This window comes from Calliphora vicina, chromosome 5, assembly GCF_958450345.1.
Source record: "Calliphora vicina chromosome 5, idCalVici1.1, whole genome shotgun sequence".
Classification (NCBI taxonomy): Eukaryota; Metazoa; Arthropoda; class Insecta; order Diptera; family Calliphoridae; genus Calliphora; species Calliphora vicina.
The window spans coordinates 102,717,734-102,728,721 of NC_088784.1; the positions used below are offsets into that span (position 1 = coordinate 102,717,734).

Consider the following 10,988-nt stretch of genomic DNA (forward strand, 5'->3'; position numbering starts at 1 on the left):
CATGTCTGACAGAATTATTGAAGATTTGGATCCCGAAGATATCTGGGGTCTTCAGAAAATTGATTTCAACAGACAGACGGACATGACATAATCGACTCCGCTATCTATAAGGATCCAGAATATATACATATAAATTATAGGGTCGGAAAATTATATTGTGGAAATTACACGCGGAATGACAAACCCTTCTCACGAAGGTGAAGGGTATAAAATTCAGCCAAATCGCTGCTGCTGTTCTCACGTGATGCCATTACATACATGGACCATTTAATTTTTATATATGTTTGTATATAGATAGAAGATACAGGATTTTAGAAAGTAAAATTTTGTGAAAATGGACTTAGCACATTTGCATATAAAGATAACGATATATGTATTTAACTGGTTTTGCCATGTTAAGAAAATTAATATTTTCATAGTTAAATAATACATCCTATTTAATCACCTTGTATGGACATTTGAAACAACAATAGATATTTGCACACATTGTCATTATTATTATTATGGGACTCGCAAAAGAAATAAAACACAATACGGCAACAAATTGTGCAGAAAAAAATAAAGAAGATTGCAAATTATGTCCAAGTGTTATCTATCTGTATTATGTACATATTTGCTTGGCTGGTGGTGGGTATCATCAATAACAAAAACAACAAATTCGCATTTTAGTATTTAAATGTTACTAATTTTGAAATCTTATTTAATATTTGTAAAAGTTTATGTTTTTTTGTCTTTTTCCTTTATGTGTGTCAACTAATTTATGCTTTTTATTAATACATATTTATATTTTGTGTTGTTTTTTTTTTCAATGGAAAGTTTTTATGCAATTTTGTGTTGATATTAGTTTTTATTGCAAGTTTTCTTAATTGTCTTATATAATCGGGTCAATACACTTTAAACAAAAATAACAAATTAATAAATTTAAAAATCGATCGGTCACCGAAAATCAAATTATCTAACTGAATAACATGTGTAGGTATTATCTCGTAACAATAAATATTAGCAATGCAATTTATGTCACCGCAACTATAAATTTAATGTTAATATTTGGATTATTAGTTTCGATATTTTGATTCCTTTAAAAAAAAAAGTTCATTATATGAATTACTTCCCTCATCCCCTTTGATAGGTAATACTAGAGATATTGAAATCGCCGTGGAAAAGCTCACATTCTCTCTTAGTGAGGCTACAACACGAACGTGTACTCGGAGGAAAGGTAAGACCTCTGTGATGGTCTTTAGATATAGCGAACTCTATGCGTAGATGTAGATGTAAACTACGTAAACTTTTTAACGAGACAAAAAGATCAGGTAACTGGTCACCGTATAAGTCTATGTTGAATAAATTTAAGAATCAGGTTAGAAGCACGAAACGTAAGTCCTGCAGGAATTTCTGCAGCGGCGTCGAAAGTTTCTCCGAGACCAGCCGTCTGTGCAAGATTCTTTCGAAAACACCAACTTTTCAAGGTTATATTCAGAAACAGCATGGAAATGCTCATAGACTCTCATTTTCCGTACATAACAAACCGATGGACCGAATGCACTGTGATATTCATTCCGAAAGGAGGTAAAACGTCACACACCAAAGCAATCTACAAATTAGTAATTTTTACTATAAGCTCTTCAACTTCTTCATTCCATCAAGTCCTAGGAATCATATTTTCGTTAATTTTTTTTAATATTTTACTGCTTTACTAAATTAGATATATCTCAATTGTATTACCATATAGAAATTCATACTTTAAAATATAGATAAACATTGAAATAGGCTTTTATTAAGTGTATATCTTATATTTATGGGCCTCTCCATTTTCCTATTATAGTCCTTTCAACTTGGTTCTCAAATATATTGATATTTTTTTTTCTAAGAATGTTATATAGCTTGCCAAAAAAAAGACCGTCCAATGACTATATCATCATTTAATCATCATTTAAATAAACTTCTGGGGAATGTCTCGGTAAAAAATGTTAGTCGCCAGCACCCGCCGAAATACTTTTTTTTTAATTTTTACGGAATGGAATTTTTAGAAATATTTCTTTATTTATTATTGATTTTTATAATCTAGACCCTACTATAACTTGAAATATACTAAATTCAGATCTTTTTAAAAATTTAGTTTCAGAAACACATGAAAACGTATTTTTTTCATGTGTTTACAGTGGTGGCCACCAATTTAAGTCAAATACTTGAATTTTTTTCATCAACTGAATTTTAAGTGCGATAGAGCCAAAATAAAAGGACCTCTAAGGGTATGAAATTTATTATTAATGTTTCTAGTTTCTGAAAAATGTTTGGAAAAATCGGTAAAACATACATATATGGACAAAGATATGTGGAAATACATTGACCCACCTCAGCGAACATCCGCTGTTAATAACATGATATGACCGAAACTAATGGAACTAAAAATACGAAATTTGGTCCGAATATTTTATAATAATAAAAATATAATGATATAGATGTGAGAAAATATGTGATTTAAAAAAAAAAATTTTTGGTCAAGTTGTAGAAAATTTGTATGTGTTCGTGGTGAATATGTATGAATTGACACAGTTAAATAAAACACACTTGTGTGTTAAAAGTCCTCATGCAACATATTTGTGGAAATATTTGAAAAAATAATTGATAATCACATGGAATTTAGCAAACAATTTTTGTCATAATTACCTGGCCACCACTGTAAGTAAAAAATCTATGTTGTCCTGGTTTTTTCCTTATATCTCAGCCATTTATGAACCGATTTTCTCGATATTAAATAACAACCGAGCCGGAAGAATTCCGGAGATATTGATGCATGAATCGTGTATTTAGGAAGACAAAAAGTGTCAAATTTTTACGAAAAATAAAAATTGCGCATTTATTATTAATAATTTAAAATTAAAAAATAAATGTTTACAGCTTTTGTTATATTTAAACAGCTTTAAATATAACAAAATAAAAATGATATGATTTTTTTTTTTAATTTAATCTATATTTTTTTAATCTATAATTTATTATAAAATAATAACCAAAATTAATTTATTAAAAATTAATATTTATCGATACTAAATACAATTGATAATATTTATTTTCAATTAATATAAATTTTAGTTGGGCAATAATAAAATCAAATATGTATGTTGTATAAAAATTAAATTTATAAAATATATTGAAATTACAAACTCGAATTTGTAAACACACCTAAAACTATGCAACAACTTAAAACTAACATTCCAAAAACGATTAATTTACACGTAATCGATTACTGTAGTGTCAACTGAAATACAACACTGTTTTGGGCAGTGCTACCAAGTTTCGTTTGTGTTGTTGTGACACATTATATTTGTCTTCTTCTGACCTTAGCAAAATAATTATTACCGAAATTCCCTTTTTTCTTTGATAGATCGACGAGAGTGGGTAAGACAAAAGTGTAAAAAAAGAAAATTCCGCATGCTAAATTTTTTTTGCATCAAGAATAAATTGAATAAAAATTAATTAAATAACTTATCCCTTCCAGACGAACCGAGTCCGAAACAAAACATTGTTAGCAACATGGCCGATTTAGATGATTTCTTTGCCAAGAAAGACAAGAAAAAGTCGAAGAAACCAAAATTTCTTACGGCCGAAGAATTGGTAAAGAACTTGGAAGAAACAAAGCGCGAAGTAGCAAAAGCGAAAAAACTTGAAACAGCCGTAGTAGTACCAGCAGCCGCCGCACCAACTGAAGGCGAGGTTGAGGAGAAACCAAAACCAGAACCAGTGAGTAATAATACAATACTGAAATCAATTTGTTGTTTTGTTTTCAAAAGGAAACTGAAGAAAAAAGATGAAATTGAAATGAAGTGCAGCAATGAAAACAAAGACACGCTGGCAAAAAATTGTTTTAATAATATTATGTGCATTCCGGTTTTTTTCTTGTGTCATTGTAGCAGGTGGAAGATGAATGGAAGGAAATTGAGGAGGAGCAGCGTAAAGATTATTCCGGTCTTAAAATCGGCCAATTGAACGTAAACGATGAAGATGATGAGACCGATTCCGAAGGTCAAGACGATGATGGCGAAGGTGATGGCAACCAATACAATGAGTCTTCGAAGCGTAGTGGTGGCAGACCATGGAAGAAAGTCATACCCGCAGAAGAGGTAACACAGATACCAATGGAAATGCCTAAGCCTGTTTCTAAAGTTTATGTGTCGCCTGCTTTAAGAGCTGCTGTAAGTATTCCTAAAAAAAATTGCAAATGTTATATTTTTCACTAACTACATATAAAGATAATTTATACAAAAAGTATAGGAATGGGAATTAGTTATTTATCTATTGCTGATTTTATGGAATTTCTGAGTTGTATAACATGTATTGCACAGCAACAGTATGCAATTTTAGAGTATTATTAAAGGTCTTTGGAAGATGCATCAAGTGTCATTTGACAATTTTCAGCTAATATTCATAAAAATTCAAAAGTGTCGGACTTGCTCGAAAATAATTAGTTTGATAGGCAAACGATATAATTAACCTTTGTTTCAGTTGGGAACATCAACTTCCAAACATTTTCGAACATATATTCGAATTTAATTTCCGATTTTCGAACATAATATTGCATTGTTATCAGTTTTATGCATGATCTAGAGATTATTTTAACAGATTTAAGAATTATTCGAACATAACTTCGAATTTAATATCGAATATAAAATTTTGACATAAAAAAAAAACAAACCATAGATCACAACTAGATAGGTTACTGAGAGTCCAAAATCTAAGTTTGTTGTCAAACACCACCTAATTCATGAGAATATATTGCCATGTAATTTGTTTAATTGTTTTCATTTACATTTCTCTATCCTTCTGTTCTATGTATTGTATTTATTCTATGATACAAACAAATAAACAAACCTTGCAAGTTAAATACGTACAAGTTTTTAAAAAATGAAGTCATCTTGTTTATGTTAGAAAAGACTCGTATTTAAGTTAATAATTTCGACATTCTCAAAAACCAAAATATAATCACAAACATTATTTACCATTATTTAAATGTTTCCAACATTTTCCATTTGCAGCAACAAGGATTAGGAGGCTCCGGTATGAAAACTAAACTTCGCAATAAAGCTGCTCCTGATATTACCAATGCCGACTTCTTCCCCACCTTGGGTGCTGCTCGTCCCGAAGAGCAACGGAAAAAGAAAAATGAACCTGCATTTGAAGAAGTTCGCCATGGCATGCGCGTGCAAAGAGTTAAAGAACAAACTGTCGCACCTAGTGCAGCCACTAACCGTTTCCAATCGCTGGACGAAGCCGAAAGCTAGACCTTTAAATAAACATAATCATTCTACAAAATAAAAAAAGAGTGGCCGGCCGGGTGTTAATAAAAAGCAGTCATTGACATTTGGCAAAGACTCCAACGACTAAACTCGTTTAAACTTCATAACAGACATATTTTCTTATTCTGCAAACATCTATTACAAAACAGAAACAAATTCACACACACAAATTTCCTCCTCTTCCTGCTGGCATCGGGAACAGATCACAGCCAGCAGCGAAGAGGAGGAAGTATTATGTAAATTTATGGAATTTTCTTTAAAAAAATCGTTTTTTTTAAACAAACTACAGTCTTTTTTTATTATTTATGCATTATTTTATATAGCTACATAAATAGTTTTTTTTATAATTATTTAACTCAATTGTCTATCCCCCTTAATCCGCTTTCAAGTAAAAACAATGTTTTTTTTTAAACCAACATTTAAATTTAATTTTATTTTAATTCTGCTGAAATTCAATACATTTTTTCTTTTGCAAATTATGTTGATTGATTTTAAAAAGCAAAATGCCAGTTTTTTGTTAAACATTCTTCTCACAATGTAAACATGAATACAAAAAGCCCGCTTTTTTTTAAAAAAACTAATTCTTATTTCTTATTTGTATTATTTAATAAAAATGATGGAATAACAAAAACGAAAAAAACGGGTAAATAAATGGAAACGTAAACAAAAAAAATAAGCAACATATTAAGCAAAAATAATAGAAAATAGAAAAAAATTGTTTAAATGTAAACAAAATGTTAATAAACATTGAATTAATGGAATTGCACTTTTTACTTAAATAAACGTATTAAGGTTTAGGAGGAGCTTCGTCATCTTCATACATGTCATCTTTGTTACTATCCAAATAACTGAAAATGTTTATAAGAAAATAGAGCAATTAGTTTATGAAATCAATTCGGGGTTAAATTAAAAAAAAATACAAATTTGAATGTTTAAAATAATGGAATGATTAAATTTATAATGGATCTCAATTTTTTGGAATTTTCTTTTCTGATTTTAGAACCATAAAACTTTGTAGAGAATTTGATTAAAAATATTTTTTAAAATTAGTTTCTTATGGTACGAACGGCGTTTTGTTTTATAAGTTGAAAATATAAACAAAAATCATAAAAAAGCTTTTACTTAAGTAAAATTAAAATAATGCCAATTCATAGAACTTTCTGTATGTATTTTTTTTAAAAAAATTTCGGAGTTTTTAAAAAGTACATAAAACATTGAATATTGAACTTTGTTAAAGCAACTCCGAGTTGTCTTTTATAAAGAAATTGTGAATGTCACTCGCGAAAAACATAAATTTTCGATGCTCAGCCATCAGCAAGATATAACTTGAAGAGTTCCAAATTTCAATATACATATTTTCAATGCTATGTCAATGCACGCGCACGATCTACATATTTTAAACAATTTAATCTGAATTCATTTTAACGATTCTCCAAAATATATAACCAAACTTCAGTTGCGTTGCCAGTTTCCAAATGGTATCACTGACAGCTATCATTATCTATTGCCGAATTTGACAACCAGAAACATTATTATTAGTGAGGCTCTACGCACTGCGACCCATAGGATCTTTTGTGCAGCCTTATGTTTTTCATCCTAACAGATTTAGGAAACATTGAGTTAGTTATAATTTCCAAAATTAATGTTAAAAATGTGTTTATGTATATGACTGTGCCATAAGCACCTGTTGACTTTGCTGTGTGATGTACATTTCATACTTAATATGACAAATCATCAGTAGCTTTAATATTTATATCACGTTCGGACCTTTCTCTATATGGTTTCTCTTTTGTATTGTGATACGCCGCTAAATGTTCTTTCTGCAATAGTTTCTCGGGAAATGTACGTATTAAATACAGCCAACACTGAACACTCCTAGAAAAGAGAACAAACGTTAGATACAAACAAAAAGAATAACCAAAACAAATTCTCCACCTACTCATTGTTATTCAATGTTATTGTTTGTATTTCCCGATCATAGTATACCGGATAATCTTCCAAAATATCCAAGTTTGCAAACATTTTCTCATCGACTTCGTAAATTTCTCCCTTAATATTGTTACCCGTTCCACGTTTATCCAAAAGGAAGGGTATATTGTAGCGGGTACCAACAACGAGTGGAAATCGTTCCACTGTCATACCTTCACCCACAAAACGTGCAATACCATTTTCGTTACGCGTCAGCCAGTGATGATTAGGTTCACCACGTTTGAGTGTTCCGTAAACGAAAACTTTTAACAGTTCTGCAGATAATTTGGACATTTTCGTGTTGTATTAGTTAATAGACTAAATTAAGATTATTTATCAATTACTATAGCCCCATTTACTAAGTGTTATTTATTGTTTATCATCAACTATTGTTATCATAACAATAAATTAAAATAATAATACGGTAAAACATGGTTATAACGAACTTGGGATTAATGGTTATTAATCAATTAACCAGCATTACTGGGGTATTACTTCGCAATCGATTCTAATAAAATACATTAGAAAGACGGAATTAATGCATTTGAGACATTTTTGGCTTCATAGAAGTTAAAATCAGTTTTCTAGGGCATGTAGCAATATAATAATAAAATTTGATACACTTTTATTGGTTCGTAATAAGCTAACTTCACTGTACTATATTGACATTTGAAATAAAGAGAAATAGTTAACTAAAGTGGCATTGCCAAATAGAAATTTAGCAGGGTTAGAAAATAGGATTAATTTTAATCAAATTTGATTAATTCATTTGAAATGATTCTTGGATGCGTGTATCAAAAAATATACCGATAATATACGAGTAAAAAGAAGATTTTTGACCAAAATTAAAAATATCAATCAGTTTTGACAAAAAAAAATATATGTTTCGAAAAACGTTTATTTTACAAAGAATTGAAAAAAAAACAAAAATTTTATTTTAAAATAACGCAGATTCAAATGATAGCTATAAAAGCTAGAGTTACTTATGTCACTACAAACGCTAATTGTATAAACCAAAACTTTTTATAAAATAAATTTATTACAAAAATTTTTAAATTCCAAAACATTTTTATATCCTTATATATAAGTTTATTATTCCGGCATAGACCAAGATCATGACAACAATTTTTTTAAATATAATTATATGCATAAAAACGTTAAAATGTTTTCCTTCTCTCTCTTAGTTAAGGAGTTATAGGACAATCAATCAAGGTTTCTATTTAAATTCGCGAAAGTCGATTTTGATATACACTTTAAACAACGACCACCTCCATTTTTTAACAAGTTTTTATCTGAATTGCAAAGTCATTAACATAGACAATATGAATGTCTCATGATAGGCATTTCAAAGACCGTTCCAATGAACTTCGGAACGACAATGAGTCAAAATCTTGATAAATATTTTTTAACCAAAATAAAAACATTTAATTTTTTTTATCAAATAATTCGAATATAGTTCCCTTGCTCTTTATAAAAATGATCGTTCAAAAGTGATGTTGTTAATTCTAGATAAAATTGAATTGTAATTAAGATTTTTTAATAGATCAAAAATAGCTGTATTTTGTTGCTGCCGACGATAGCCTAAATTACCTGAATTGGCATCACACACTTTCAAATGAAATTGGAGCACTTTTATCGACATTGATGTTAACTTCTATCGCATAAAAAATTTAAAATTTGTATGAAATTGTCTATAAACTTTAGCAAGAAACACAAATACTTATGAGTCGTGTTATTTCTTCATTCTCCAAAAGTTGACATCACTGAATTTTTCCATAACCTGCCTTCTATTAACAGGAACATGTTATTAACAGTATCTGTAAAAATCTTAAATTCTGTTAATGTTTTTGTCTTCAAATTGCAAAATTATTTCTCATTTTACTTTTTTAATCCTTCAGAGTTAACGGCATTGATTATTGTTTAAATTAAGTTTCCAATTAAAACCAACAATAAACTAAAGAATTATGATAAATATTTTATTTTCGCGTGTTTGTATACTTACCTGTGGTACCTTGTATCCCGGTTATATTTCGTTTAAAACTGTGCGCGCCAAAATTGTCGAGGACTATGTAAAATGGATGATGTATTGGATTGTGTTTGCCATATTTACGACAGCTGAAAGTTTTACGGACATATTTCTAACATGGTTCCCTTTCTACTATGAATTTAAAGTGATATTAATCCTATGGCTTTTGCCCACTATGGGTAATGGTAGTTCGTTTCTATATAAAAGCTGTATACATCCGCTGCTGAAGAAACATGAGACACGTGTTGATCATCATTTGGAACAAGTAAGGGAAAAAGGACAGGATTTGGTGTTGCACTATATGAGAGAAGCAGTCTTATGTGTTGGCAGAGGTATAATGAGTGTGATCAATAAAAACTTTCCGAATGGTGTTTTAGGTCTGTTGGCCAGCAACAATCCTTATGGTAATAATGCAGGCAGATCTATACAAGTTCCCAGTAATATTGTTATTGAAGAGGAAGTAGTGCAACATGTTGTTAAGAAGACTGGTCGTAAAAATGCTACAAAAACTTCAGCACAAAATTTAGATGCTGACGAGCCACATACATCTCGTGGACGCACACGCAAGGCTCGTCAATCTAAGCCGGATATTGATTATAATTTAAATGAAAGTATGAGTTAGTTTTAAGATTTTGTATTTCTGTGTAGTTTTTAGATTTTATTTAATGTTTTATTTGTATACCATCTCTTTCATAAATGTAGTCCATCTTACTTTTATTTGTTTCTAATTTAAAATAAATTGTATTTTGATTTTATACCTCTACAGCAGCTGTTTTATTCCTATGATATTCGGGTAGTGTAGTCCATATATAACCTCCGGGTTTTGTATCATATTCCATACTATCAGGCAGTGGATAGGGAGTTGAACGATCTAAATAATAATTGCTAGGAGCGTGCATTACAAATTCCAAGCAGGATAATTTGCGAGATAATTCTTCGTCAGGACCTGGAAAGTAATAATTGTATAACAAATGCTCTTATATTTTACATATTTCTTTTGAAAATATTCACCTATTAAATATGTGGCGGCATCGAAACCATCCTTTGGATCAGGACTTTCTTGTGTGGGTATTAGCCAAGTAAGAAATGCAGACTTCTCGCAATAGTTATCTATTAGCAAACCCCTTACTTGGGCATAATACACATTATCCTCATTGTCTACTAGAGACACTATATCGCCAACTTGCAAATATGAACCCTTGTGAAATATACTCTCCACTGAGTGAGTAGTGGCCTGTGCCAAAGGCGTTTTAAAAGGCATTCTCTTAAATAAACTTCTCCTATTGCGGCCTTTTGTTTGCTGCTTGCTACTACCACTTCCCGTTGATTTTTCACCATTGCCATTTGAAGTGCTGCTTTGACTGGTATTTAGTTTCGTTTTAAAGCGTGTGGCCCTAGTGCTCTTTCTCAAACGTGTGCCTCGTTCTTCGCCTAAAGTGCTGGTGGTTTCCTTTTTGTCATTTTTTGTTTCCTCTTTGACATCTTTATTGGTTTTAGCTTTTTTATCCTCACTAACTTCCACAGATTTAACCATATCACTGTCCTTAGCTTCTCGAAGTTCAAAGCACGCCTGACATATTTGACCATTCTCCACAGAACGCCATAATAATGATTCTGTTTTTTTACATTCTACACATGTTGGGCTTGGTTTTGGTGGCATTTTCAGTTTAGTTTTTTTTTCTAACAAATGGTGTTTTTATAAA

At 30.4% G+C, this 10,988-nt stretch overlaps 4 protein-coding genes across 7 annotated transcripts; 2 read left to right on the forward strand and 2 right to left on the reverse strand.

The window, feature by feature from the left end:
- The first annotated feature begins 3,375 nt into the window (after nucleotides 1-3,375).
- Nucleotides 3,376-5,570, forward strand: LOC135962338 (protein CDV3 homolog). 2 transcript variants are annotated; one of them, XM_065514207.1, is made up of 4 exons: nucleotides 3,376-3,396; nucleotides 3,497-3,738; nucleotides 3,909-4,190; nucleotides 5,031-5,570. In XM_065514207.1, the coding sequence occupies exons 2-4, from the start codon at nucleotides 3,532-3,534 to the stop codon at nucleotides 5,274-5,276; spliced, it is 735 nt and encodes a 244-aa protein (XP_065370279.1). In that variant the 5' UTR covers nucleotides 3,376-3,396; nucleotides 3,497-3,531; the 3' UTR covers nucleotides 5,277-5,570. The 2 variants fall into 2 exon arrangements, with proteins under 2 accessions (XP_065370279.1, XP_065370280.1); XM_065514208.1 differs by having other exon boundaries at nucleotides 3,912-4,190.
- Nucleotides 5,571-5,691: 121 nt separating this feature from the next.
- On the reverse strand, nucleotides 5,692-7,617 carry LOC135962339 (putative gamma-glutamylcyclotransferase CG2811). Of its 3 annotated transcripts, none has more exons than XM_065514209.1 (3): nucleotides 7,231-7,617; nucleotides 7,059-7,166; nucleotides 5,692-6,139 (listed from the first exon to the last, which is right to left on the reverse strand). In XM_065514209.1, exons 1-3 carry the CDS (start codon nucleotides 7,551-7,553, stop codon nucleotides 6,079-6,081), a joined length of 492 nt encoding a protein of 163 aa, XP_065370281.1. In that variant the 5' UTR covers nucleotides 7,554-7,617; the 3' UTR covers nucleotides 5,692-6,078. The 3 variants fall into 3 exon arrangements, with proteins under 3 accessions (XP_065370281.1, XP_065370283.1, XP_065370282.1); XM_065514211.1 differs by having other exon boundaries at nucleotides 7,010-7,166; nucleotides 7,231-7,616; XM_065514210.1 differs by having other exon boundaries at nucleotides 6,976-7,166; nucleotides 7,231-7,616.
- Nucleotides 7,618-9,202: 1,585 nt separating this feature from the next.
- On the forward strand, nucleotides 9,203-10,040 carry LOC135960196 (receptor expression-enhancing protein 1-like). Its single transcript, XM_065511428.1, has one exon. The coding sequence runs from the start codon at nucleotides 9,224-9,226 to the stop codon at nucleotides 9,905-9,907; it is 684 nt and encodes a 227-aa protein (XP_065367500.1). The 5' UTR covers nucleotides 9,203-9,223; the 3' UTR covers nucleotides 9,908-10,040.
- On the reverse strand, nucleotides 9,904-10,960 carry LOC135960195 (GATA zinc finger domain-containing protein 1). The gene is made up of 2 exons (XM_065511426.1): nucleotides 10,297-10,960; nucleotides 9,904-10,231 (listed from the first exon to the last, which is right to left on the reverse strand). Exons 1-2 carry the CDS (start codon nucleotides 10,943-10,945, stop codon nucleotides 10,038-10,040), a joined length of 843 nt encoding a protein of 280 aa, XP_065367498.1. The 5' UTR covers nucleotides 10,946-10,960; the 3' UTR covers nucleotides 9,904-10,037.
- Between the last annotated feature and the right edge of the window lie 28 nt (nucleotides 10,961-10,988).

What these genes read in the sequence shown, in the direction of transcription:
- LOC135962338 (XM_065514207.1), top strand. Translation starts at nt 3,532, where the DNA reads ATGGCCGATTTAGATGATTTCTTTGCCAAGAAAGACAAGAAAAAGTCG. An exon ending in AGAAACCAAAACCAGAACCA is followed by an intron (nt 3,739 to 3,908) that starts GTGAGTAATAAT and finishes GTGTCATTGTAG; the next exon opens with CAGGTGGAAGATGAATGGAA. An exon ending in CGCCTGCTTTAAGAGCTGCT is followed by an intron (nt 4,191 to 5,030) that starts GTAAGTATTCCT and finishes TTCCATTTGCAG; the next exon opens with CAACAAGGATTAGGAGGCTC.
- LOC135960195 (XM_065511426.1), bottom strand. Translation starts at nt 10,945, where the DNA reads ATGCCACCAAAACCAAGCCCAACATGTGTAGAATGTAAAAAAACAGAA. An exon ending in TGCCGCCACATATTTAATAG is followed by an intron (nt 10,232 to 10,296) that starts GTGAATATTTTC and finishes ATTACTTTCCAG; the next exon opens with GTCCTGACGAAGAATTATCT.
- LOC135960196 (XM_065511428.1), top strand. Translation starts at nt 9,224, where the DNA reads ATGATAAATATTTTATTTTCGCGTGTTTGTATACTTACCTGTGGTACC.
- LOC135962339 (XM_065514209.1), bottom strand. Translation starts at nt 7,553, where the DNA reads ATGTCCAAATTATCTGCAGAACTGTTAAAAGTTTTCGTTTACGGAACA. An exon ending in ATAACATTGAATAACAATGA is followed by an intron (nt 7,167 to 7,230) that starts GTAGGTGGAGAA and finishes TCTCTTTTCTAG; the next exon opens with GAGTGTTCAGTGTTGGCTGT. An exon ending in GAGAAACCATATAGAGAAAG is followed by an intron (nt 6,140 to 7,058) that starts GTCCGAACGTGA and finishes AAACATTTTCAG; the next exon opens with TTATTTGGATAGTAACAAAG.